The sequence below is a fragment of the Camelus bactrianus genome, chromosome 6 (genome assembly GCF_048773025.1).
Source record: "Camelus bactrianus isolate YW-2024 breed Bactrian camel chromosome 6, ASM4877302v1, whole genome shotgun sequence".
In the NCBI taxonomy this organism is placed as follows: domain Eukaryota; kingdom Metazoa; phylum Chordata; class Mammalia; order Artiodactyla; family Camelidae; genus Camelus; species Camelus bactrianus.
In genome coordinates, this window is record NC_133544.1 from 5,564,953 (window position 1) to 5,592,270 (window position 27,318).

Below are 27,318 nucleotides of genomic sequence, written 5' to 3' on the forward strand. Positions count from 1 at the left end.
ACGTTCGCACAGAGTTCCCAAGGAAACAGGAACTCCTTGAATTCCCAGTGTGCTGTGGGGCCATATTGGTTGGCAGAAACCATCAAAACCCGGGGCCCTCGTGAACATTGATGAGCTTGGGGACCAGTAGAATGGCTGGATTGCATTGGCATCAAGAAGTGATTTGGGGTCGCAGCAGGAAAAGGGAGAGAAAACGGAATCTTTTCTTTTGTCAGCTTGCTTCTTGAACATGGGTTAAAAATCCATTTTAAATTTATGTAGATTTAGGTTTGTTTGTTTGTTTGTTTGTTTTTAAGATCGATCCCTTCTGAAATTTGGCCAAAATGATCCCAGACTGGGTTAAAAAGTGGTGTTACCAAGCTCTGTTCATGGTCTGGGACTAGAGCTTCTGCTAACGGTGGTGTTTGTAAATGTGTGTGTTTGACTATTGCTTCTCCACTCGGTTTCACTTATTCTGTTAGATTTGGGTTTAATCATTTATTTTAGTTTTTAGAAGGGAAGCGTTTTTACAGAAGAGAGTGGTGAGAAGATTGGGGAGGGGGGAGGTCAGCCCTCTGCAGCCGGAATCTGAGTTCTCCAACACGTGGTGCCAAGTTGATGGTTATTATTCCTCCAGAAAATAATGTCCTTTTTTTTTTTTTTTTTAACTTGCTTTTAACATTCTGCCCTTGGCATCTGTTCCAGGCATTGTGGACGAACGTAGACTGTGTTCTGACAATGGGTTAAAGCAAGCACTTACTGAAAAGCATTCTCTACTTAATTACATTTCCTTCTTCTGGAAGCTATTTTAATTTTTTTTTTATAATCACATGTTAATTGTGTATTAGCAGGGCCTTTCTGATTAGTTGAAAACATAATGAAACCTTTGTAAACAACACAGAAAGAAAGAGGAATGTGTGAAGCAGAGACAGTGGTGATGAGCCAGTTGTAAGAGGCCGAAATAACTACATTTGTTGATGCCAGGGAGGAGCGGAAATTGTACCTGGAAGTCCCTTTTTTTGAGTGATGACTCCCCTGGTGGGGAGGGTGGGACCACAGCTACGAATCAGTGATGGAGGGGGTGGGGTCATGAGTGCTCCCTCTCCCCCTCCTTCCTCCTAGCCCCATCCTGTCATTCATTCATTCGCTCACTCATGCACTCACTCACTCATTCGTTCATTCTCTCACCTATTCATTCATTTACTCCCTTATTCATTCACGTTCTCATTCATTTACTCATTCACTCACTCATTCACTTTCTTGCCCATGAATAGCTTCCTCTATTGGGCAGTGACCGGATGTAAGATTCTTGCTCTAAATCCTCAATAGGGGTATGAACCCCACTTGTGAGGAGGGAAACCGGAGCTCAGAGTTGAATTCCCTCATTCATGTTCAGCCAAGGCTGCCAAGCAGCAGAAGTCAGGGCCCTGTGGTTCTGAAGTGGCCGTGTGCCTTCCCATCCAGACAGACATCAGCAGGTCCAGAGATAATCTGGTACCTGTGCAGGCAGCTGGAGGGAAGGAGGAGACACCTGGGGCTGGACCTGTGTGCTCACGCGTGTGTGTGTGTGTGTGTGTGTGTGTGTGTGTGTGTGGCGGGGGCGAGGTGAAAGGCAACCAGATCAGGCTGGCGTTGTTTTATTTTCTGCTTTTTAGCAGCTTTATTGAAAGCCCCAGCCCCAGTCGACAATCTCTATTGTGGTGAGAGGGGCCCCGTAAGCCCGGCTCTGTTCCCCGTTTAAAGGGCTGGGCTTACGGGGGCTTGCAGTTCCCAGGCTGTTATTAGGGAAGCGTGGCTCGGCCGCTTAAAACGAAAGTGCCACTGTGTGCGAGCGCCAGGCTCCCCGTGCGCGCTCCAAGGAGACGCTGCCAAGACAGCGCGGTGAGCGGCCGCCAAGCAAAACACACGCATTCCGTCCAGCGGAGCCAGCTCACTTCTGCAAATAGAGGAAAAATTGACTTTCTGATTTGGAGTGTTTCTACAACTAAGAAGAATCACTCCAGTGATTGTTCTAAAAATATTCTGGAAGCAGCACGTTCTCCAAGGCCCCGGGATTCGGAGAGGTCCTTAATTGTACTTTTTATGTAATCTCTCCGGATCGTGTTTAAAAAATTTTTTTTTACTGAAGCTTGCGTGGTCATCCTCCCCGCCCCCCTCCCCCACGTGTAAGCATTGCTGCCCGTCAAGGAGCGGTGAACGCAGCAGAAATTGTATTTTTATCTCTCTGACTTCAGGAAGTATGTTTGGGTTTTCATCTCCTGCAGCCGCTGTTGCAAAGCTCACATCTGAGCAGCTGAATCTAGGGCAGCCCCAGACATCCCAGCATTGGTGGCTGAGCCCAAAGGTCTTTTGGAGGCAGGCAGCGGGGAGGGGGTGCTGACACACTGAATGCCCCTGCTCCCTCTGCCTGTTCAGGCTGGCACCCCCCTTTACGAGGCATACAGCTCCCAAGGAGCCCTGTTCTCGCAGCTCCAGGCAACTCTGGAATTCAAATAATTTCTTATAATGATGAAACTGACTGGGATTCTGCAAGTGCGTTTTTGGCCCAAAGTAAAGGATGCGGGACCCTCCTCTTCCTCCTCTCTGGTGTCTCTGAGTTTCTCTCCACCCTCTCTCTCCTCCCCTTCTCACTCACGGCCTTACCCCCACCCCACTCCCCACTTTCCTCCCCGGTTTCCTTTGCTGGGTGCAGCCGCAGAACTGCTGGGAGAGTGGGTCCTTTGGTTGAAGGGTCCAGCTCAGGGTGGCCACCCCTGCTGACCTCGGGGCTGGATAAGTCTTTGTTGTAGGTTGTTCAGCAACATCCCTGCCTCTCCCCGCCAGACGCCAGTAGCACCCTCAGCCCCCTAATCGTGGCAGTCAAAAATATCTCGACATTGCCAAAATCCTCGAGAGCGGCAAAATACTCCTCAATTGACAGCCACTGTTCTAGCTGTTTTTTTTTTTTCCCTCCAAACCGGCAATCACTACAACCAGGAAAAGGACTGGAGAATAGTAGTGTCTATTTTTAGGTTCATGAATAACCAATAATAATAGGGTGGAATCAAAGGTCTTGGAAGTTGGGAATGAATTCCCACTGTTGAATTTTTAACCACAAAAGTGTATTTTAAAAGAAGTCACTGGATGATACTGGTTTAAGGGGCGACCCTGGTGGGTGGCTGGTGCGGGGGGTTGAGCTGTCCGTTACTGACACACCTGTAGGATTAGGAATGGCCAGGTAGGCAGGAGTCTGTACCTTCAAATAATCAAGCAGTTTTCCTCTTAAAAAAATTTCCATGCTGAGCTTCTAAGACTGATCTGCTAGAATCAGGTAACTGATAGTCTTATTGGTCAATAGACAATTTGGAGGAATTTGCTAGTGTTTTTGGCATCGTAGGCTAGGACTTTGTTTTATTGCCCCTCCTTCCTCCCTCCCTCTCTCTCCCCTCCCTCCCTCTCTCTCCCCTCCCTCCCTCTCTCTCCCCTTCCTCCCTCTGTCCTCACCTCCCTCTCTCCTCACCTCCCTCCTACCCGTAGAGATTGTTTCTCCCGTGTCAGGAGTTGGACCTGGCCCGCTCATTTGGATGACATATGTGTGACCGTTTACAGGAATCCTGTTCAGTGGCTTGAAATGTTGACTCGTTAGTGAGGCCCCCGGTAGAGTCAGGTGCCAGGTGCCAGGTTTCATTTCACCCATCAGCAACCCATCTTCGAGAAATCTAGAATTGGGTGGTCAGCGGGTTTTGTGCTGGGCTTCTTGGAACGCCACGTGGCCAAGTCTGCCTGTGACAGCGTGAGAGTGATTTCCTGGGCTCAGCCAAAACCCATGTTTCCGCTGGCTTCTCCCCCGCCAGCTGGCCGGCTGAGCCCGCCTTGAGGTGCTAGCGCTGCTTGGAACTCACAGGACTCCACCTCCCCCGGGGCCCAGGCCTCCTTGGCTTCAGATTCTCCAGTGCAAACCCGACAGGGCTGTCCTGGGGGCGGGGGGAGGGGGTCCTGCTGGCTCCAGACTTTGCAGTCAGTTTGGACTGCAGCTCCCTGCTCCCTCCCACTCTGCCTCCTGTTCTCCCCACCTCCTTTGTCACCAGGCAGCCTCCACTGCCCCTGCACAGTTCCTCCCGCCCCTTGGCGTCGCTGCTGCCTTCCTCTGGCCTCTTGGGGTGGGTGGGTGGGCCGTGCTGTGACAACCAGCTGGCACAGCCACTGTGGACCACGGGCAGGAGGCACATCTTACCCAGCCCCGTGCCACGCTGGGGTCTAGCCACCGGGCCACCCAGCCACGTTGCTGGGGCTGCTGGTGTTTGAAGCCTGATGTAATTCTCTTCCCCGCATCTGTGTGTGTGTGTGTGTGTGTGTGTGTGTGTGTGTGTGTGTGTGTGTGTGCGCGCGCGCGTGCGCACATCCCTGCATTTTGTGTGAACCTGTGTCTGGGGAGGCAAGGTCGGGGGTAGCTAGGCTTCTTTTTCTCATAACCTCCCGCGGCGTTCGGTACCATCTCCGAATCCTCTGATTTTCCAATCGTGCCGGGCAGCTCCTCTGGCAGAGGGGCACCTGGAAACTTCGACACGGGGAGCCGTGCCTGGCGAGGATGACCACCTCCCTGCCGCCCGCGGGTTGGAGAAAGCTGGCGCCGTGGCGGAGGCAAAGCGCTGCAGAAGTGCCGCAGGTTTTTCATATGGAAATGTGAAATAATGGGGTGATTAAATAGAGCTGTATATTAAAGTACATCTGACATTAGAATTACCATAATGTGCTGTAGCCTTAGGCTGAGTACTTTATTTGCCATCTGCGTCGGCCCAAAATCCCCCGGGGAAGCGCTAAAATATTCTGAATAAACTCAGCTCGAGTTCTTATTGAGAGTAAAATACCATTTGTGGCACGTCGTATTGATTCGTCTTAATTGTGGTGCAGAAAAGAACATTCACTCGCTGATGACTTTTGTGCGTGGTGACAAGCTGGCTGGAGTTACTCTGACGCTGCACTTGGTTAACCTGGATGGGGCCAGGCGGGCACCTCGGCTCTAGCCGGGATGCTGCGGGGCCACCCCGGGCGCCGCACGGCTGGGGCTCCCTGCCAGCCCCCTGCTCTCCTCCAGGGCGGGGCAGAGGCCCCTCCCTACACCTGGCCTCACGTCCCCACAACACGGAGGCACTGACCAGCCGGGAACTGTGCTGTGTAGCGGATGGTCCTGGAGGGCCGTGACCTCAGACTCAGCTCTTGATTCTCTTGATTGGAGAGATGAACGAGGTGTATTTAAGAAAATGAAACTGAAAAAAGAAAAGAAGCCACCCAGCCAAAGCAAACCCAAGCTGGGTTGGTTACCGGTTAGTGGCGGTGGGACCTGGTAATGGTCCCTGCAGCCCTCTGGAGGTGGTGTGGAGCGGAGCGCTTATGCATTAAAGATAAATGAGTCATCGGTGGGAAAACACTTGGTGATCCAGACAGCGTTCCCCATTCATAAGGTCCAGTTTTTACCCTATAATTGCCTATCATTAGACACAATTTAAATATTCAAACATTCTCCACAAACCTTGGGCTAGCATGTTTTTATTACAAATTCAGAACAAGGGAATAACCTTTAACTTCAGAGACAAATGAGACAAATTTACAAGTGCGTGGCTGCTGTTTTCTTGTGTTTTATCAATCCCCGCGGACCGGAACACTTTTGCTGTAACGCCACTCAGAACAATATACATATATTACTGCTTGTCTGTAGTGTGTGGGTACGAGTCCCCTCTGCATTAGCTAACCTATATAACTGGGCGTCGAGGCTCTCCACAACGTCAATTATCTCCTCAGAGCTAAACGTACACTCCATTAAAACGAGATTTACTGTCCCTGCAATACTTCTTGGGGTGGAAGGTGGAGATTTTTGTGGATTTAAGGAAAAGAAGGATGGCGGCCTGCCTCATGAAGGAAGTCGTGAATTACGGAGAAGGGAGACTTCCCCGGGTTAGCTGGACCGTGTGCATGAGATGTGCCCGGGGTGTGTCCCCGTGTGCCCACGCTGGCGCCCACACACATGGGCGGCTCGCTGCCTGATTGTTTTTGCTTGTTTGTTTCTTAATTCACTTCTTTTCCATTAAATGATAAGGATGATTCACTCTGCTGCCTCTTCATGCTCTCTGCTAAATTCCTGTCCCCAGAGTTCTAGAATCCTTTCAGAAAACGCTGTATTTGGGGTGAGGGAGGAGAGGGAATACATTCCTCCATCAGCCCATCCAACACCCACTGGAGAATCATAGGTCCTTTTCGGGGAAGTCTACAAAAAGCAGATTTCAAGGGAATCTGACGATGCATTCACCTCTTTCGGGGAAGATATTATTTCTAGTGGGTTTGAGTGCCTCGTGAGGGGTCGGGGACAGACTGTATAAAAATGATCTTGAGGAATGTGCTGGAATTTCTCAAGAATGCCACAAGTGAGTTGCCACATATAAAATCAATCCGTGTGTCCTGCTTCGAGCTCTTCTATCTGACTGGCAAACATGACGGTTCTCACCCTGCCCCGAGATGCCTCCACAGTTAGTGCTGTTGCTTTGTCTCAGAGTCTGGTGGCTGTTTCCTGAGCCTGAATTGCACACCTGGTGTGACCACAGAATTGAGCAGTTGAAATCGAGACTGTTTTGGGGAAATCTGGGGTGCATTGGTGCCTGCAGCTGTAGATCAGTTTTAATATTTCCCTGTTCCACTGAGAGCCTGGACTGCCCCATTCCTGAAGGTGGCTTCGCATGCCTTGAGTGTTCAGATAAGCGGCTTGCTGGAATAATAGAACTTCTGTGGGAGAGGGTGATTTAGAAGCCACCTCGTGTCGTAGGCTAGCAATCTTCATAGATTGGATTTTAAGTTCCCTCTTTGTGTTTTCTACCCCACCCCATTTCATTTCTTTATGCCTTATGTTTCATAGTTTGGGAAAGGCATATCTGGTCTGAAACAAAACTTTCCGAGGGGTTCACCTACATCTTTTTGTTGTACTGACATTTTGTTATACTGAATGGTTCGTGACTCAAGTAGGCCTTGAGTGTGGGCTTGAAAATCTTCATTACAAAAAAAAAAATCTAAGTTGTCATTGTGATGGAATTTGCAGCAATGGAACTTGATCTCTGTTCAGCTCAGTTCCTTTGCATGTTTTCAGAGCCTCCTCAGATAGATCCCACACCCCTCTTCAGCTCCCCATCCAGGTCCTCCCCTCTGAGAGTCTATGCCTTTGTGTGTGCGGTTCCCCCCACCAGGCACACCCTTTCTTTCCTGTCTCTGCATGATGGATTCATTTTTCCTTCTGAGCTCAGATCTGGGGCCTCCTCCTGGGAGAAGTCTCCCCTGGTCCTCTTGGGCCGTCAGTCTCTCCCCCCCTTGGGTCCTGCACCTCGTGGTACACCCTCTCTGCGCCTTAGTGGCCTGAGCCTTTGTTAGATGTGTGTGGATTCGATAGCCTCTTGCCCTGGACTGCAGGCTCCAAGCGGGCGTCCCTCCATCCAGCGCGGCCTGGCACACAGCGGGCAGTGCCGGCGCGTGCAGAGTGAAAGGGGGGAAGGAAGGGAGGAAGGAGCAAAGGAACGGCTGTGTTGAGAAGAGCCTCTCACCTTTTGCACCAATGGTCCAGTTCCTGGGGCGCCAGGTGTGACCCTGGGTGTTGTCTCGATGGCTTCCTGGCTTTCTTCACAGGGGATAAGAGCCCTGAGAGCCAGGGCATCATCTTCACACTTACTGTTTAGCCCTGGGCTTGGATGGGGAGTGTGGGTGAGTCAGGACAGCCTGCACCGCAAAGCCTGCAGAACCAGCAGATGGAAACAGCCCTTGCAGAATTCTCTGCAGACACTTACCTTTCCCATCTCCTCTCCCATGTCCCCTGCTGGCCTCCTCCTGCCGCAGACAGAGCTGCTTTCTCTTTTGTGCACCCCCAGTGTGCTTGTGCACGGCCCTTCACCCTGAGTGCCTTCCCTGCTGGATCTGGGCAGGTGCCGTTTTCCCTGTGTCTGGCTTGAGCTCACCTCCATGGGGTGTTTTCTGCCCGCCTCCTCCCTGGGCTCCGGGGTCACTGGGCAGATTCTGCTCTGCCTCCGAGTGCTCTGTGTCCCCAGCCTCACCCACCCCGGCTCCCCGACCCCCACCTGTGGCCAATCCCCTGCCCTGGGTAGTCCCTGCTGTGGGATACTAGCACCTGGCACGTGGTGACCGGGTGGATGAGGGAATGAATGAGAAAGGCATGTCCCTAGACCATTTGGGACAAAATCAGATTTCCCTGGGTTCAGTAACTTCCCAGGCTGCTGCTCTGGCTCGAAGGAGACACTAGTGTTTTTGTGCACCTGGCTGTCTCTGGGGACTTCAGAGCTTCAGCTGGAGGCTGTGGAGAGGCTGGAGGCCCAGTCGCCCAGCCCGAGTTAACTCCGGGCACCTGAAGCACAAAGCTGACCGCTGCCGCACGGGCGCTGGGAGGGTGAGTGGGCTGTGGCTGAGTGAGGTTTCTCACTTGTGTCAGGCCCCTCTATCCTCAGCCAAGCTCCGCGTGGCATTTCCTGCACTGCAGCTCGTCGCCGCGGCCAGCTCGCTAGTGTGCACGGGGGCAGATGGGATGGTTTGCTGTGGCTGGTTCCGGCCCCCCCACCAACCTCCCAGGACGGGTTACAAGTTTGCAAGTCCCAGTGCAGGGGCAGCCAGGTGTGTGTTAGACGCAGCACAGGCCCTGGGCTCAGACCCAGGTGTGAATCTCGGCTAAGTGACCCATGAGCTGTGTGACCTCTGGCCCCTCACTTAACTGTGATGAGACTGAGTTTCTTTTTTATATAAAATCTGGATTAGAACCCACTTTCCAGAGTCGCTGTGAGCACCCCCCAGAGAGCATAAATCTGCCACTGGCATGTGCAGGTTGTATGGGAGTCAAGCCCACCAAAGTCAAGGACAAATGTAACAACACTTGTGGTGATCAAGGTCAAGAAACAGTCCGTAGAGGCTGTGGGAATACAGAGGGGCCTATACTTGGGCTGTTTGGTAGAGAGAGGACAGGCAGGTATTCCAGGCAGTGGGAACCGCAGGTGCAAACAGGTGTGACGTGCACGGCCAAGGAGAGGGCCAGGAGGGTGAGCGGCCAGTGCAGAGGTGGGTGGCAGGTCCAGCCGGATCCTGAAAGCTGAGTGCCTGGTGCTTCGTCCTGGTGGCGGGGCCCATCGGCTCTGGGATTTGGGAAGATTGCTGGCCCACTTGCCCACTCTGCTGGGGGTGGCTGAGAGGTGGATGGGGGCAGTGGCAGAGTGGGTTCTCTTGGGAGTCACCTGGGATCCCGGCATGCTCCGCTGGTTGGAAGGCAGTGGGCCAAGAGGTGCGGGCGTGCTGGGTGGGGCCCTGCCGGGGCAGTGGGGCGTTGCTGAGAGCTGAGCTGAGCCCTGCTCCCAAAGCGGCCTCACCTGGAAGGCAGACTGTGCAGCCCGGGCAGGTTCACTGAGACCTGGGCAGACGCCCTTGTCCTGGTGGTGATGACTTCAGCAGTGCCAACCACGGGGAGGCCAACAGACAGAGCACGGCACTGACCAGGCACCGGCGATTCTGAAGCACATGCGTGTCACTCACCCTGCTGGTGGCCGGAGTCAGGGCAGTGGACAAGCTCTCCTAGGCTCCTGTCCTCAGGGAGCTTGGGATCCAGCCCAGATGATGAATTTTAAATAAATAACCCAAGGCCAGTAATGAGGCCTCAAGCAACTTACCCACGCTCTCTGAGCCTCCTTTATTTCTCCTGTGAACAGTCATGGGCGTAGCGATGCAGGTTCTAAACCCCCAAGTCAGCCAAGCCCTGCACTCTTCTCTCTCCCAGCACCCTGAACTTCGCCCTAGCAGCACTCACACTTTTCAGGAAATACGTGAGAGGGTTATTAGGTGCTCTTGTCTCCCCCCGGAATTTGAGAGCTGCATGCCTTGATAGCAGCGGTCATTGCTCTCAGCAGGACACCCTCTGCTACCTAGTTCATTTGGCCCTATCTCTCCTGGTCCCCTACATACTGTGCTTGTGTGGGCTGGGATCCAGGGATGGCCAAGAGGCAGACCCACACTCCATGTGGTGGTGATGGCTGTCTAGGGCTCTGGGTTAACCCAAAGAGGATTCCGAGGCTCGGAGGGTGAGTGCGGGGATGGATTGGCCATGTCTGCCACGGGCACTGGTGGAGGCGCATTGGCTCAGTTAGGCTGAGGCTGGCTTAGCACTGCGTCACCCGGGAGACCCCTTAGCGGTAGCAGCAGTGCTGGTAACTTTCGCCACCAGCACCAGCAGCCAACAAAGTGCATCTATTACTTCTGCATGAGATAATCAGCGTGATTTCACTGGGTTATTGCAGTTCTAGCCGAGAGCAACACATCTCCACACTTCACTAGCACTGGGCCGGAACGACAGGTAAAATACCGAGGCACCCACGCGACCACTCCTACCCCGGGTCTCTTGGCTTGGGGTGGGCCCAGCTCTGCACCCTTTCCTCTTTCGACCGGGCTTTTATCTAGAGCACAGGTAGCTGTGTGGCCTTGGGCTAATCGCCTTATCTCTTCCAGTCCTGCTTCCTCATTTATAAAGTGGTGCGGATGACAGTTCTCGACCTTGGGAGTTGTTGCGAGGACAGTTCGCCGTAGCTGCGGGCAGCTCGTGTAAGGGTTTAGCAATGGTTTATTGTATTGCTGTTACTGTCCCCTCAGCTCTACCGTCTTCCTTGAAGAGGCTGAGGTTGGTCTGATAGGATGCTTTCAGAACAAGCAGGGGTGCTTACAGAGTTCACAGATGACCGTGCACAGAAGTGGTACGAACGCGAAACCGACAAAGATTCCCCCAAGGAAGCCAACTGACATTGTCTTTCTGGGATCATGAAAGAGGAGACAGTCTTTAAACTAATAAGGGGGCTACACACCTAGACATCATCATGATAGTAACTAGCATCATTTTGGGACCAAGGAGACAGCACTGTTAGCAGGCAAAGATTCTGGAGGAGGATGGGGTGGTTGGCCAGTGAATCCAGCCCTCTTCTTGGGCACTGGGCACCCTGAGGTCCAGAAAAGGGAAGGGGCCTGACACAGGGGGATCCTGGATCCACAGCCTGCCCCTAGATCTGGCTGCCTGGCATCTTGTGACCTCTTCGGCAGGTCCCAAGTGGTGCATTGCCCCTGTGGGCTCACTTGCTGTGCGAAGCGTCTCCCCTCCGGAGACTAGGCCCCTGGTGAACCCAGCTGGGAGGACAATCAAGCCCCTCGCTGGGAGGACACACACAGTGTGGCAGGAGAACCTCTCTTGGCCTTTTCAGTGTGAAACAGGCCCTGACAAGTGAAGAATGTTCCATCTGTCAGGTGGTGCTGGTGGGGGCAGCTGGGATGGAGCCTGGGGGTCAGGATGCCCTGAGAAGGGGCGTGGCCCTCCCCATGCTGGCTGTCGGACTCTGCTTCTCTGAGCTGCAGCATCCTCACGTGCCAGCAGGGATGTGGTCCTTGCCTGGCCTCCCTCAGAGGTCGTGTGAGTGACAATGAAATGCACGAATGGGTGTGAAAATGCCAAACCAGCTGTCAAGTGCTCTGCATACCGTAGAGGGCCATGTGAAGCCAAGACCTGGTCCTGACTTCAGTGCCAGGACTCTCATTTTTGCCTCCATCTTTTTGGAGGTTGCTGACTCCCCAGGCCCTGCTTGAGTAGCAGAGAACCACTAGAGCCCCAGCAAGCAGGAATACGCTTCTATTCCGTACCACCCGCCCTTAGGAGAGACCTCTTCAACCATTGCTCTCAATTACGGCCTTTTTATTGAATAATAACTCAATTAAAGGTGTGCTTTTTATTGAACATCCCTGATACCTTTATTGGTATTATTACAGTAACCAGCATAATAAGGGGGGACAATTATTTAAATGCTCATTAAAAAAAAACCACCTCCGAGCAGAGGGAGAGTAGCATTTCATTGCAGGAGCCCAGTTGCATGTTGGTTCCCCAGAGTCGCAATAAAAAATGATGTTTCCTCAATGTTTGCAAGTTTCTGCTTCCCTGGAACTTCTAATGCATTAGGCAGGCTGCATTAAAATTCCTCCAGGGTTGTATTACTGCCAGAGTTACACAGAAAGGCATCCCTGAAACATCCACCACAGCCAGGCACAAGGTGGATAATAGAGAGAGAAACAGACAAAGACCAGCCGTAACATGTGCATAGTGATGTGCGGATTTTATAGGGTGTGTCCACAGGTGAGGTCTCACTTGCTCCCCCAGCCCTCTTAGGAGGCAGGTATGTCATTCCCACTCTACTGATGAGGAAACGGAGGCTCAGCGAGGTTAAGTGACTTGGTTGACATCACTCTGCTGGGAAAAACAAGGCAGAGGTATGAACCCACGCTGCTGTCCAGGGTTCCCGTGACAGAGAGATTGTAGGGAGGGTTTCGAATATGAGAAAAACATTAGGGCCTCCCTTCAGAGCCAGTAGTGGAGATCCAGTGTGGGTTTCTGCCAACAGATACTGAAAACGTCTGAGGAAGGAAAAAGGAAGCAAGCGAGCAAGGAAAGACACAGGCCCTGGGTTCTGAGTCTCCAAGACTAATTTAGTGATCAAATTGTAGCCGACATTCCTAGGTCTGTAGGTCAGGTTTGATGTTGCTTCGTAAGTCGCTTCAAAATTATCTTGGCATCCACCTATCAGTCAGAACCTCGGGGGGCACTGTGGCAGCATGTTGGGTCGCAGGGATCCTGTCTGGGCCACCGGCAAAGTTGGTACCTGGTGGAGCATCCAGCTCGCCTCTGGGCAGGTGGGCCCTGAGCTCCAGGACGGGGTGGCAGCCCCGAGTCTGATGCAGCCCTCTCACCAAGGGTCTTACGCTGCAAGAAGGAGGTGTCTGTGACTGCACGTACCAGGGCTTTAAGATAGCCAGCAGCTTTTCAAACAGAAAAATGTTCTGAGTGGCTCTTCAGAGACTTTCTAACATTGTTCGGTTCTCAAAAGCGAGCAGCTCCTGTGCTCAAGGCTACTTCTAGGCAAGAGAGAACCATGAAATGGTAATATGGAAATGAACATTTTCTTTAAAAAATAAAGTTACAGAGGAGAGTGGAAGGAGCGTTGTCTAGGAAGGGCCTTGGAGGGCTGGAAGAAATAACGGAAGCTGTCAGATCCTGGGAAGCCTGTCCCTTGCAGTCTTCTGTGCCACACAGGCTGTGTCACCTGCTGTGCCTCCTGCAACAGCATGTAGGGACGTCTGGGAATCAAACTGGTCTAGGGGTGCAGGAAAATAAAGAGCGAACCCTGGCAGTGAACCCTGGAATCCCATTCGATGGACACACAGAGTTTTTCCCCACCTGACGGTGAATTCCAGACAGCTAACTTCCTCCCTAGGCTGCTCCAAGTGAGAGTTTTCGAAGTGTCTTCTGCCCTTCTTATTTATTTATTTTTTGAACAAGAAATGGAAACATCTGAGCTCTTTAAAACATGCAGCTACATGCTTCCAAGCAGCTGCCATTTGAGTTAAAAAAATTTTTTTTAATCGGCCATTTCACTCCCAGCCTGCCTGGGAGTTCTGCCTTGTCTTCTGATACCCGCGTTCCTCACAGGCAGTAGGACTTTCTAGAAAGTGTGTGGCCATCAGAACAAGAAGCAGGAAGTGCTCTGGAGGGACCCACAAGGAAATGAAGATGATGAGAAAAGAGATTAGGGGAAGGGAGGTGGCCTGGCTTAAAAACAGGAGGCACCAGCGCAGCTGTGGGTCAAAACTTGACGGGAGTGGTGAGAGCCGAGCTGAAGGGTACAGGCGTGTCCTTAGTTTGAAGGTCTGTGACCTGTGGGAGGCGGTGCTTCGTCTGTTATTAGCTGTGTGACAGAAAGGGACTGCTTATTTCTCTCCTTATTTATTACACATTCATTCTGCATTGCTCAGAAAAGGATTTGAGGGGGACTCTAAATAGCATGGCTTCTGGCCAGCTCTCCTGTGAGGTGAAGTTCTGTTCCCCATGTACCTTCTCTCATAAGCCAGGAGGTGGTGTCCCCAGGAGGCCGGAGCTTTCTGTGCTAGAGGGGGTGGCAGGAAAGGACGTGTAGGGTGTTCGTGCAGTCTTTCCGCTCCTGCAGTGAGGAACACGGCTGCCCAGGGCCCTGGGAAGGCCTCCCTGTCTGTTTCCGGGTGGGGACATTCCCCCAGGGGCTCCAGCATGGGGAACTGAACCCAGATAGCCCAGAGAAAGAATACTGCTTTCAGAAGTTCTTCTGGAGCTTAGTTTTGAAGCAAGATGAAGTTGAACTTCAGAATTTTTCCCTTTCTGTCCTGCTCCCCTGGCCGCCAGTCTCCTCACCACCAAACACGCAGGCAAAATAAGGTATGAGTGTGCACTGGTGCCCGTGGAACACCAGACTTGAAAGGCATGTCTTGGTTTCCGGTGGTAGGTGTTCTGGCCCCGTTGGTTCTGGGTCTGCATGCTGCCCCCTGGCCCCTGGACGGCCCACTGTGTTCCTGTGACATCGCACACACTGTGTGGCTCGGGGAGGTCCAAGCCCCTTGGGAGCTGTCCAGTCTAACATGTACGGGACTCAGGGCGTTTGGTCCTAGAGCCACTTGGTTTTTACTGCTAAGGGTGAAGCCCCAAAGAAACATAGCTCGTGGGTGGAAAACAAAAAATCGGTCTCTGTACGGGATTTCAGAAGTCCTTAATCTTCCGGGGAGGGGCTGAGATGGCCTCTGTCTCCTCCGGCCGCCCGGCTGTGCTCTCCCCTCCCCGTGCTGATGCGGGCTGTGGGAATTAACATGCACGTTTGGCTCCACGAGGGAGTTTGCGGCTACCAGACTTTATCAGCGTTAAAATCTTCCAGGTACAAGAAAGTTTGAAAAAACAAAAGGGGTTTTTCAAGCTCGCGGCTGTGTTGTCTTGTTCCCTTTTCTTTCCCCGACTGGTGAGGAAATCTGATGGTGGAAGGCAGGGCCTGCCCACACCTGTCCAGTTCACGTGAGGCATGAGGGGAGGTTCAGGCTGGAGAAGTAACCAGTGTCACCTGTGGGCTAGGACCGCGGCCGCAAGGCAGGGTCTGGATGAAATGTCCAGGCTCCCATTTTGTGACTGCCCCAACGATGGACAAAGACAGGGATGTTCTGGCTCTGTGCCACCAGTGTCCACTAAGGTTTGCTCCTGATGTCACCAGAGCCACTTTGTAACAAATTCACGCTTGCGGCCATTCTCCTGTCCTGTCAGATGTGACACTCTTTCACTCAGCCCTCTGGCAAAGGACTTCACTAGGCCAGTGGCCCCCGCCCCTCCCCTACCTCCCCTCCACTTCCCCCTCCCCAGGGTCTCTGGAGGTCAGATTCCACCCCGTGGTTAGAGGGGTTGTATGAGGCCATGGGGGCAGTCGGGGGAGGGGGGCAGTGGTCACCCAGTTGTGATCTTCATAATAATATGCTCAATTCCTTCTGTTCCTATGCATCCGTGTTTAAATCTGACAGTGCTTTCTGCACGAATGTTGCTGTACAAACCCTAGAATTTCCTGTAGTTAAAATCTCAAATGATGCGGAGGTATCCACCATTTCTCTTAAAATGTCTGCAAGGTGATTCAGTTTGATTTGTGTTTTTTAGAATTTCCTTGGTTCAAATATTGCCTAATCAGTGATGGGGGGGGGGACAATTTTGCACCCCCCCCCGGGATGTGTGGCAATGACTGGAGAGAGTTTTGACCATCATGAATGGGGCAGGGAGTGCTCCTGGCTTCTAGTGGGTAGAGGCCAGGGATACTGTTAAACATCCCACAAGGCACGGGACAGCCCCCATGCAACCAAAGAACGATCGGGGTCTAAATGTCAGTAATGCCTTGCTTCATCTAGACCTCGGCAGGTGTGAACCAACCCTGAATGGCTGAAATTTGCCCCGCTATCCTTTCTGCAGTCCAGCCTTTATATAGTTCCTATTATTGGAATCGATTAGTCTCACAAACATATCTCCTTTGGCTTCTGAGACAATGAGTTTAAGGACACCATATTTTAGGGGCACAAACCGAGCGAGGCCTGTGGAATTGGAGTAACTCGCCCAGATCCTGTGCCTGAACTGGGCTCTGCTGGCTGCCTGCCCATTGGGCAGGCCTTTTCAGCCCCTTGACTGGGGAGTCTGCCACGCTGGGGGCTTGGGCCTGCTCGCAAGTGGTCTCGCTGCCGCCTTTGAGAGCCGTGGACCCCGGGACGTGCTCGGCTCCAGCCCTGCGGTGCGCGCGCCCCGTCCGCTTCTCACGCTCTCTCTGCCTTTCTGTCCGTGTGTCTCCCCAGGTAAAGATGAGCCTTCCAGCTACATTTGCACAACATGCAAGCAACCCTTCAACAGCGCGTGGTTCCTGCTGCAGCACGCGCAGAACACGCACGGCTTCCGCATCTACCTGGAGCCCGGGCCGGCCAGCAGCTCGCTCACGCCGCGGCTCACCATCCCGCCGCCGCTCGGGCCCGAGGCCGTGGCCCAGTCCCCGCTCATGAATTTCCTGGGCGACAGCAACCCCTTCAACCTGCTGCGCATGACGGGCCCCATCCTGCGGGACCACCCGGGCTTCGGCGAGGGCCGCCTGCCTGGCACGCCGCCGCTCTTCAGCCCGCCGCCGCGCCACCACCTGGACCCGCACCGCCTCAGTGCCGAGGAGATGGGGCTCGTCGCCCAGCACCCCAGTGCCTTTGACCGAGTCATGCGCCTGAACCCCATGGCCATCGACTCGCCTGCCATGGACTTCTCGCGGCGGCTCCGCGAGCTGGCGGGCAACAGCTCCACGCCGCCGCCCGTGTCGCCGGGCCGCGGCAACCCTATGCACCGGCTCCTGAACCCCTTCCAACCCAGCCCCAAGTCCCCGTTCCTGAGCACGCCGCCGCTGCCGCCCATGCCCCCCGGCGGCACGCCGCCGCCTCAGCCACCCGCCAAGAGCAAGTCGTGCGAGTTCTGCGGCAAGACCTTCAAGTTCCAGAGCAATCTCATCGTGCACCGGCGCAGCCACACGGGCGAGAAGCCCTACAAGTGCCAGCTGTGCGACCACGCGTGCTCGCAGGCGAGCAAGCTCAAGCGCCACATGAAGACGCACATGCACAAGGCCGGCTCGCTGGCCGGGCGCTCCGACGACGGGCTCTCGGCCGCCAGCTCCCCGGAGCCCGGCACCAGCGAGCTGGCCGGTGAGGGCCTCAAGGCGTCCGACGGCGACTTCCGCCACCACGAGAGCGACCCGTCGCTGGGCCACGAGCCCGAGGAGGAGGACGAGGAGGAGGAAGAGGAGGAGGAGGAGCTGCTGCTGGAGAACGAGAGCCGGCCCGAGTCGAGCTTCAGCATGGACTCGGAGCTGAGCCGCAACCGCGAGAACGGCGGCGGCGGGGTGGTGGCCGGGGTGCCGGGTGCGGGCGGCGGCGTGGGCGGCGCGGCCAAGGCGCTGGCCGACGAGAAGGCCCTGGTGCTGGGCAAGGTCATGGAGAACGTAGGCCTGGGCGCGCTGCCGCAGTACGGCGACCTGCTGGCCGACAAGCAGAAGCGCGGCGCCTTCTTGAAGCGCGCGGCGGGCGGCGACGCGGGTGACGACGACGAGGTCGCGGGCGGCTGCGGCGACGCGGGCCCGGGCGGCGCGGTCAACGGGCGCGGCGGTGGCTTCGCGCCGGGCGCCGAGCCCTTCCCGGGCCTCTTCCCGCGCAAACCCGCGCCGCTGCCCAGCCCCGGGCTCAACAGCGCGGCCAAGCGCATCAAGGTGGAGAAGGACCTGGAGCTGCCGCCCGCCGCGCTCATCCCGTCCGAGAACGTGTACTCGCAGTGGCTCGTGGGCTACGCGGCGTCGCGGCACTTCATGAAGGACCCCTTCCTGGGCTTCACGGACGCGCGCCAGTCGCCCTTCGCCACGTCGTCCGAGCACTCGTCCGAGAACGGCAGCCTGCGCTTCTCCACGCCGCCCGGGGACCTGCTGGACGGCGGCCTGTCGGGCCGCAGCGGCACGGCCAGCGGGGGCAGCACGCCGCACCTGGGCGGCCCGGGCCCCGGGCGGCCGAGCTCCAAGGAGGGCCGCCGCAGCGACACGTGCGAGTACTGCGGCAAGGTGTTCAAGAACTGCAGCAACCTGACGGTGCACCGGCGGAGCCACACCGGCGAGCGGCCTTACAAGTGCGAGCTGTGCAACTACGCGTGCGCGCAGAGCAGCAAGCTCACGCGCCACATGAAGACGCACGGGCAGATCGGCAAGGAGGTGTACCGCTGCGACATCTGCCAGATGCCCTTCAGCGTCTACAGCACCCTGGAGAAACACATGAAAAAGTGGCACGGCGAGCACTTGCTGACTAACGACGTCAAAATCGAGCAGGCCGAGAGGAGCTAAGCGCGCGTGCGTGCGCCGGCCGGGCACCGCGCCCCTGTACAGTGGACCCGTTGCCAAACTAGAGAATGCTGACCTGACACTTGCCTCCGTGTCCCCGCCACTTAGCCCCCCTGCGCGTGTCCCCGGGGCCCAGGGGAGGCAACCCTCCAACCTAACCTGTGTCTGCGAAGTCCTATGGAAACCCGAGGGTTGATCAAGGCAGTAAAAATTGTGGAGCCTTTTAACTGTGCAATAATTTCTGTATTTATTGGGTTTTGTAATTTTTTTGGCATGTGCAGGTACTTTTTATTATTATTCTTTCTGTTTAAATTCCTTTAAGAGATTTTGTTGGGTATCCATCCCTTCTTCGGTTTTTTTTTTTTTTAACCCAGTAGTAGCCTGAGCAATGACTCCCAAGCTATGTAGAGGGGAAGCCTATCTTTTAAATTATAATTTGGGGGGAGGGCGCTGCTTTTTTGAAATCTAAGCTAAGCATGTGTAATTTCTTGTGAAGAAGCCAACACTTACATGACTTTTAAAGTTGTTTACTTTCTTATTCCTTCTTCTTCTTCTTTTTTTTTTTTTTTTTTTTGATCCTGAAATAAAAAGTGGCATGCAGTTTTTTGGGGGATTTTTTGGGGGTGGAGAGTGGATGTACAGCGGATAACAATCTTTAAAGTTGTAGCACTTTGTTTCAGAATTGGAATGGAGATGTAGCACTGATGATGTCCCGAGTAACAGAGGCCTTTTCTGTGTTGATTTCAACCTTACTATATAATAGGAAACCTTTGAGTGGTGGGTAGAGGCCCTCCCAAAAACTCAGCACCACCTGAGAAACAGGAGTTTTTCCGGGCTGCCGCCTGGGGAAATGGCCCAAGTGCATTCTAGATTTGTGCATTCCCAGCAGATCTTGTCCTTTTCTTGGAATGTGCCCTGGGAAAAAAATCATTCATTATTTGCGGTAGATTAGACTAAGTAAAATGGGCCATGGGTACTTTTCGGGGTGGATGGTGGTGGCCTGCAGTGACGCAGAAAGGAAAGAAACCAGCGATATTCTTTCAGGCTTCTGGCTTGACAGCTTCTGTCTCTTCTTCCCATCACCCCCACCACAGAAATCCTAAGTCACACTTTGTTACAAGTGACAACTGATCGCTTCTCCAGCAGACAAGTGTCCTGATGGAGAATTGAGGGAAGTTCCTGTTCTCTCATCTGATGCACACTGATGACATTGTACGGACGGAGGTGGGTGGGGAATCTTGCCAATCTCAGTTCCCTTTTACTGGAAAACGGGAAGAGTTCCATCCGAAGGTGCCCAGCGCTACTTCCCAGTTTTTTTGTTTTTTTTTGTTTTGTTTTGTTTTGTTTCTATCCCATTAGGTTGGAAGGTACGAAACATTGGACTGTTAAGATTAGACATTTGAATTCTGTTGACCCGCACTTTAAAGCTTTTGTTTGCATTTAAATTAAATGGCTTCTAAACAAGAAATTGCAGCATCTTCTTTTTGGCCCAGAGGTGGGTTAAACTGTAAGGGACGGCTGAGATTGAGTGTCGGTATTGCTAAGCGTGGCATTCACAATACTGGCACTATAAAGAACAAAATAAAATAATAATTTATTGGACAGTTTTTCTACTGCCATCCAATTTGATGTGAGTGCCTTGAAAACTGATCTTCCTATTTGAGTCTCTTGAGACAAATGCAAAACTTTTTTTTTTTTGAAATGAAAAGACTTTTTAAAAAAGTAAAACAAGAAAAGTACATTTCTTTAGGAACAAACAAAGCCACATTTACTTTAAATAAATTTTTTAAAATCCTGGTTGAGGACACGAAAATGCCATAAGACCCAATCAAATGAAGAAATAAACCCAGCACAACCTTGGACATTCATTAGCTGAATTATCCTCAGCCCCTTTTGTCTGTGGGACAACGCTGCTTAGATCTGGAGTGGAGGTGATTTACTGCTGAATTAAAACTCAAGTGACACAAGTTACAAGTTGCTATCGTTGAATGAAAAAACAAAAACAATTCAGGAACAATGGCTAATTTTTTTTCTAAAGTTAAATTTAGTGCACTCTGTCTTAAAAATACGTTTACAGTATTGGATACATACAAGGGTAAAAAAAATGTGTGTATGTGTGTTGGAGCGATCATTTTTTTTCAAAGTTTGCTTAATAGGTTATAAAAAAAAATGCCACAGTGGCTGCGTGTATATTGTTTTCTTTTGGTGACGGGGTTTTAGTATATATTATATATATTAAAATTTCTTGATTACTGTAAAAGTGGACCAGTATTTGTAATAATCGAGAATGCCTGGGCATTTGACAAAACAAGAAAAAAAAAAAACCTTTTCTTTTCCTTGAAAATGTTGCAGTAAAATTTAAATGGTGGGTCTCTAATAATTTGTTCTTGTCACAGTAACTGTAAAGTCGGAGTTTTAGTACATTTTTTTTCTGCCTTGGGTGTTGAATTTTTATTTCAAAAAAAATGTATAGAAACTTGTATTTGGGGATTAAAAGGGGATTGCTACACCATGTAGAAAAAGTATGTAGAAAAAAAAGTGCTTAATATTGTTATTGCTTTGCAGAAAAAAAAATCCACATTTCTGATCTGTACTTATTTTTCTCTCCACCTCCCTCTGGAATGGATATATTGGTTGGTTCATATGATGTAGGCACTTGCTGTATTTTTACTGGAGCTTGTAATTTTTTAACTGTAAGCTTGTCCTTTTAAAGGGATTTAATGTACCTTTTTGTTAGTGAATTTGGAAATAAAAAGAAAAAAAAAAACAAAAACAAGCAGGCTGCCATAATATATTTTTTTAATTTGGCAGGATAAAATATTGCAAAAAAAAAATTTGTATGTGAAGTCCTATTGTACAGGAGAAAAAAGGGTTGTTTGACAACCTTTGAGGGAAAGAAACAAAAGGAAGTAGCTAAATGCTTTGGTTCACAAATCATTTTAGTTGTATATATTTTTGTCAGAATTGGCCTCTACAAAGGACTGTTTGAGTCGGGCTCCCCTCTGAACGCCCCAAACCTTGCATCAAGGCTCCCTGGTGTGGCCACAGCAGAGCGGATGGGAAATTCTTTATTCGTATTGAGGGAAAGATCAGTTTTTGAAAAGATGTCGGTAACGTTTCACAGTCCTCCCTTTCTCTAAGCGGCCATCTGTAAGGATGTCAGGTGTAGAGGAGAGAGGGCCGGAGCATCTTCCTCCTCTACAGTTGCCACCGTGGCGTCACCACCACCTCTCCCGCCCTTCAGAGCAGAAAGAAATGCAGAGGAGCTTCCTTTAGTCCTTGAGACAACATTAAACAAGCAAAAAAATGTCATAAAGGTCGCTGGCCGGTCAGCGAGGCCCAGGTGACTCGATCCGCTGCTGGGACCTGGGCAAAGCGGATTTCAGGAAGGAGTCCCCATCGCGAGCAGGAACTGTGGTTCCGTGGAGAGCGCTGGCCTGTCGTCTTCCTTACCTGCTTTGCTGCTTTTCCCTCCGAAACCCACCTTCCGTCAGTTTCCGAATGCCCAGGGCCTGGGATGGATTCGGTGCCTTTCCGCAGCTCTTTCTCTCTCTTCCCTCTGTTTCCTCGCCATCCTCCAGCCTCTGTCGGTCCTTTATTTGTTCTTTTCATTTCTACTTGATTTCTTTCTCCGTTTCTGTCCCTCCCCCCCCCCCCTTTTTTTGTAAAGCCAAGTAGCTTTAAGATAATAAAATCGTGGTTTTTTTGGATGAGGGAATAACACATTTGAAGAAATATCTATATCAGGAAGCCATTTTTTATTTCAGGAACTGTAAGAAACCATTATTTCAGGTGATGAGAGTATAACCAAGCATCCTTTTGGGCAATTCTTTACCAAATGCAGAATCTTGCTTCTGGGCGCTTTTCTGTTTGACATGCTCTTTCCTCCTTGCCACTTAACTTTGCCAAGTGAGAAGAAGGGAGAGGAGGTGGGAGGTAAAGCTGAGCTGTCCACTTCTTACTTGCTTGACCCGAAGACCCAGGGGCTGCCCCTTCCCCCAGATGCCCTGTGAAGGTCCGTGAGAGCCTCCAAGGTGACCCTCCTGTAGTTACAAAAGCTAGCTAGCTCTCACCAGCTTACGCAAAGTCACCACCATGCCAGGACTAAGCCATCCTAAAGCACAAAGATGGTGTCTCTGTCAGCTGCAGAGAAAAGAGCATTTTGCATCTCTTTCGTGTTTTAAAAAGCCAACACCGAAGCTGGTGACCCAGTGAGAGAGGCCCCGAGCCTGGGCGGGGAGGTCCAGCCGACCTCAGGCTGTTTTCCACACTGCCACAACTTGATTCAAAGTTGCCCCAAATTGGAACCTGCCACTTGCCGTTTGAGGGTCTGGTGGGGAGAGGAGAAGGCTGAATTCCTCTAAGCGAAATGTGAAAAGTCAGGAAACCCACCTTTCATCCTGGTCCTAAGTGACAGGCAGAGGCTTTGTGGAGCATAGGCAGACCCGAGATTCTGGTGCTTTTTGTATCCGCCCCGTGAAGCAAAGTCACATTGAGTTCAGTTGTTTGCATTTGTACTGGCAAGGCAAAATATTTTTATTACCTTTTCTATTACTTACTGTGTGAACTTTTGTTGTTTACTTGGAGGTTCTGTCCTTTACTACAAGTTTGGAACTATTTATTATTGCTTGGCATTTGTGCTCCGTTTAAGAAACGGGCTCTTTTTTTTTTTTTTTTTAATTATGGATAAAATGTTGAGATGACAGGAGGTCATTTCAATATGGCTTAGGAAAATATTTATTGTTCCTTTTATTCTCTGTACCAGATTTGGGGGCCTCTTTTTTTCCCTTAATGTCACGATGTTGAGTTCAGCATGTGTCTGCCATTTCATTTGTACGCTTGTTCAAAACCAAGTTTGTTCTGGTTTCAAGTTATAAAAATAAATTGGACATTTAACTTGATCTCCAAACTTTGTCCTTTTCTGTGTCTTTCGAGGGTAGGGGATGGACAGCTGATTTCTGAGGGTGAATGGGGGTCTTTCTCCATCTTTCTCTTGACCCAAACCCTTACTCCCATGTCTGGGGAGACAGGAAATAATGGCGGGAGGACCAGCAGTTCTCTTCATTCACCCCCGGGAAGCAGTGGGATGGAGAATAGTGGTTCTCAGTCCCGGCTGCACACTGGAATCACCTGGGAGAGTAAAAGCCCCAGCATCCAGGCTCCACCCCAGACCAGTTTCTACCAGCATCTCTGGAGGTGGGATCCAGGCATCAGTATTTTTGAGTGTGATCTAGGTGACTCTCAGACACAGCCAAGAGTGAGGACACGTGGTTTAGAAGAAAAAATCCTTGTCTGGGAATAACAAGGGTCTGGTCTGGTGTCAGTCAGCTAACGCTTCCTAGATTCCCAGTAAGAGCCACTGGGTGGGGCATCGAGGGGTCAGAGGTGAGTGGGACCGAGACCCGTGGTCTGGTTTGGCCCCCTTGGGTTCCACTGTGAAGTGAGATCGTTGGACTAGAGAGCATCTCTGCCTGTTCTCCTCACATAGGAGGACCTCCTTCCCTTCCCATGTGCTAGGCCCTTTCTTGGCAGGTAATCTCAGATCTGGAGGAAGAGGCAAGGTCTTTCAGAAGGAAGTAGCCTTTAGCTTGGCTTTTCCCAGTGCTGGGTCTGGAGCAGCTGACGAGATGGAGGTGGAAGATGGCAGTGTTCTGTTGGGTTTCAGCCACTGAGGCACAACGGAACCTTTGCTGTCCTCCTTGTCAGTGAGAGTCAAAGCCCATCCCTGAATGCAAAGGGATCGAGGACCCACTGGGTTCTTGATCACTCTTCTTATGTGTCCTGCCCTGAGGGAACAACATTCCGCTCAAGTCACTTTCTGCGAACTCACTGATCACCAGCCGTGAACCAGATCCCAAGGGAGGCAGCCCAAGCAGCTTCGCAAGGAGACTTTACAAAAAATGAAAACACCGAGCCATGCTTGCTAAGATGTTGTGTGGGTTATGCCCTTGGAGATGACAGGAGAAGTGAGGGCACGTGTCCCTCTGTGTCCTGTCTTCACCCTCAGAAGTCACACCCCCCTAGCCCTGTCTAGCTGCTGGATGAATAGAAGTGGGATTTAAACTCCAGCACCAAAAATGGACTCGGCCTTTCAGAGGACCTGCCCTGCTTTCCAGGCATGTAGGGAATAGGAATTCCCAGAGAGGAATTCTCTTCCTTAGATCCTGGGCTCCAGGTCTTTCCCTAGCTGGCTTTAAAATGCAAGTGTTTGAGCCTTTGATTTTTCCCATTCAGAAAACCGGGCAAATAGCAGACTTGAAATGCTCAGTTGCTTTTTGATTGGAGTACACAGGGATATACTCATTTTGGGGAACTTTCAGAAAGAACCTCCAACTTAAGATTAAGGAACAAACACCTCGACCGAGTCCAAAAAGTCCCTTGGGGTGATGTGCTAACACGTGTGAATGCCTGTCATTCACACTTGCAGCCTGTCCCTTCCCTCAGCCCTTCTCAGAAGACCCAATTCCAGGATCGCCAGCAGGGCAGAGGAAAAGCTCGACTCATACCTCATGGTCCCATCAGTACCTCTGTGACCTGGGGCCCATCCTTTCTGTTTTCTGGGCCTTGGTGTCCCCATCTGTAAAGTAGCGTTAAGGGGATCTGGAAGGATGCATTCTGCCTTCCGATAGACTGATGAGCATGCCATGTGTGCACAGAGCAACACAATTTCATGGGAATGGGAATGTCGGAAGTGTTCCCTATTCAGATTACCAAAAATTGGGCTGAGAATGGGTTCTCAAGAACAGAAAATCCCACATTTTTGCTGCGTGTATCTTGGAGTCTTCAGCAAGTCACAGGTTTCCCCATTTTCTAAGCATCCCCGAGCATGGCTGGGGCATTAGAGCAGGCTGCCGAACAGCTCTCTCTTGAACTGGAAGTTCAGCAATTAAAGCTAGAAAACATTCTTCTCTGCTTTGGAGATAAAACTAGATGAATAGAGCTTTTTTTCAAAAAAGAAATGTTAATGTGATGAAATATATAACGAAACTCATGTAACTTTTAAGCCAGGGAGCATGAAATTCTGATTTTCTTGTGTGCAGGTGAAATCTTAGTCACTAATTGCCTACCCTGTCTAACCTTCAAAACAATTTTATAGGATTCTGGTTAAAGACCATCTAGGATGCTCTAAAGACGTCAAAGCAGGTTGAGCTCAAAGGTCTATTTAATTCCTAAAGCCAAGACCAAGCGGGATGTCAGGTGTGGGCACACAGCGAGGTCTAGGGCCGGGCCCTTGCTCTCCAGGAGCTCCTTGTTTAATGAGAGAAGTGCATTATGAAACAAGACTGCAGGATGGGGCAAAGTGGGCGGTGAGAGGAACATGGAGCGGGAGCAGCTACTCAGCTGGGGAGAGGGAGGATTAGGGAAACCATGCTGCTTTTTGAAAGATGAGTAAGGAATCACTAGATGAGGACAGGGGAGGGAGACATGGCATGTTTTGCAGGAAGTATGGCATAGGAAAATGCATGGATGCTGAAAAAGCCCAGTGAAGCCCACGGAGAAGCAAAACCCTATAGTTGGCCAGGACCCTTAAAATCATCTAGAACAAGCCCATCTAACATAGAAATCCCCTCCCAAACCCTAAAGTATTGCATATCCATCCATCCATCTACCCATCCATCTATCCACTGTCCATCTATTCATCCATCCACCCACCCATCCACCCATCCATCCATCCATCCATCTATCCATTTATCCATCCAGCCAACCGTTCACAAGTTGTTCATTTAATCAGCATTTATCAAAGACCTGTGCTGCATCACAGACTCTGCTGGGCAGTTACAGATCAATAAGACTCATCCCTGTCTTGCAGAGGTTTACCTTTTTGTGGGAGGCAGCCGTGTTCAACAATAAAGGAAAGAATGAATGAAAAAGAATTTGTTCAAATGGAATATTTGCATCCATGTAAAATGAGGGGGCTGGGAGACTTTGGTAACAGTAGAAAAACTGTATGCGAGATAATGTTAACTCTTCAAAGAATGGAAAATATTCATATGCTGTGATTCCAAATGATCTTGCTAAGTGTGTGTGTGGCTGTGGCTGTGTATCAGATGTGGATGCTTCAGGGAAAAGCCTCATCAGAGAGAGAGTTCTCCTACCCTTCCCAGAGTTCCAGGAAGTGAGTCCTATTGCCTTTGCAACTGAAAATATTCCAATGAGTAACGTGTATCGGACAGGCTCTCACAAATGTCTCTCCAGTATTTGCTCTCTCTTGGAGCCATTTGCTCTAGCGAGGATTTTCTAAGACATGTAAAGTCTCTCTACAGAATCACCATGGCGCCATATGGAAATACCATAAGTCCCCAAACCTAGCACTAATCATAACAGAAGCAAACTGGTCTTTTTTGGATGAATCTCTGAAATAATGTCTCTTCTAGAAAATCATCCTAAAGAAGCTGTAGTTCTATCACAGATTTAACCATAAGATGGTCACTTAGCTTATATCTCCAGTAGCAAAAACTGGAAATCAAGAAAATGCCCAATAACATAGGATTAGCTAAGTGACAGGACATCCGTGCAATGGACACGATGCAGGTGTCAAAAATAACGCTATAGAAGCAACTTAAACGGTGTTACAGAGATGTTCATGATGGGATGTTAGGTTTTAAAATAAGCACATTATAGACTCTGCTATGTACGTATGATTTTATGAAGACACATGTGAATGAAAGCAAGCCTGGAAAGAAATTCACGGGAAGGATAGCGGTGGCTGGTTCGGGATCACCTTTTAGCTGGACCTTCTGGCTGCATGTGGAGGGCGGACTGTCATGGGCAGGAGGTAAAGCAGGTGATGGAGGACAAAAGACAGTAGCTTGGACTTGAATCCAAAGCATGGGGGTAGTGGCAAGCAGAGGTCAGATTCAGAATCCTTTCTGCAAATAGGGGAAAGCTGATTGGACTTCGTGATGGAGTGGATGTGGGTGTGGAGGAAAGAGAGACACCAAGATTGACAATGAGTTTTCTGGCCTGAGTAACAGGGTGAATGGCCGCTTACTGACCTAGCAGAAGCCTGGAGAGGAGTGAGGGTGGTGGGGTAGATCTGAAGGAGATTAGGACTTTCTGTGGCATGGGGAGCTAGGGACAC

At 51.1% G+C, this 27,318-nt stretch overlaps 1 protein-coding gene across 4 annotated transcripts in view; it reads left to right on the forward strand.

Annotated features, from left to right (window-relative positions):
• Positions 1–23,137, forward strand: part of BCL11B (BCL11 transcription factor B) — a 95,102-nt gene extending 71,965 nt beyond the window's left edge. For all 4 annotated transcript variants that reach the window (XM_074365061.1, XM_074365062.1, XM_074365059.1 and 1 more), the window contains one exon: positions 16,183–23,137. In XM_074365061.1, the coding sequence (XP_074221162.1) occupies positions 16,183–18,239 (2,057 nt within the window). In that variant the 3' untranslated portion in view covers positions 18,240–23,137. The remainder of the gene's footprint in view (positions 1–16,182) is intronic.
• Positions 23,138–27,318: the final 4,181 nt, after the last annotated feature.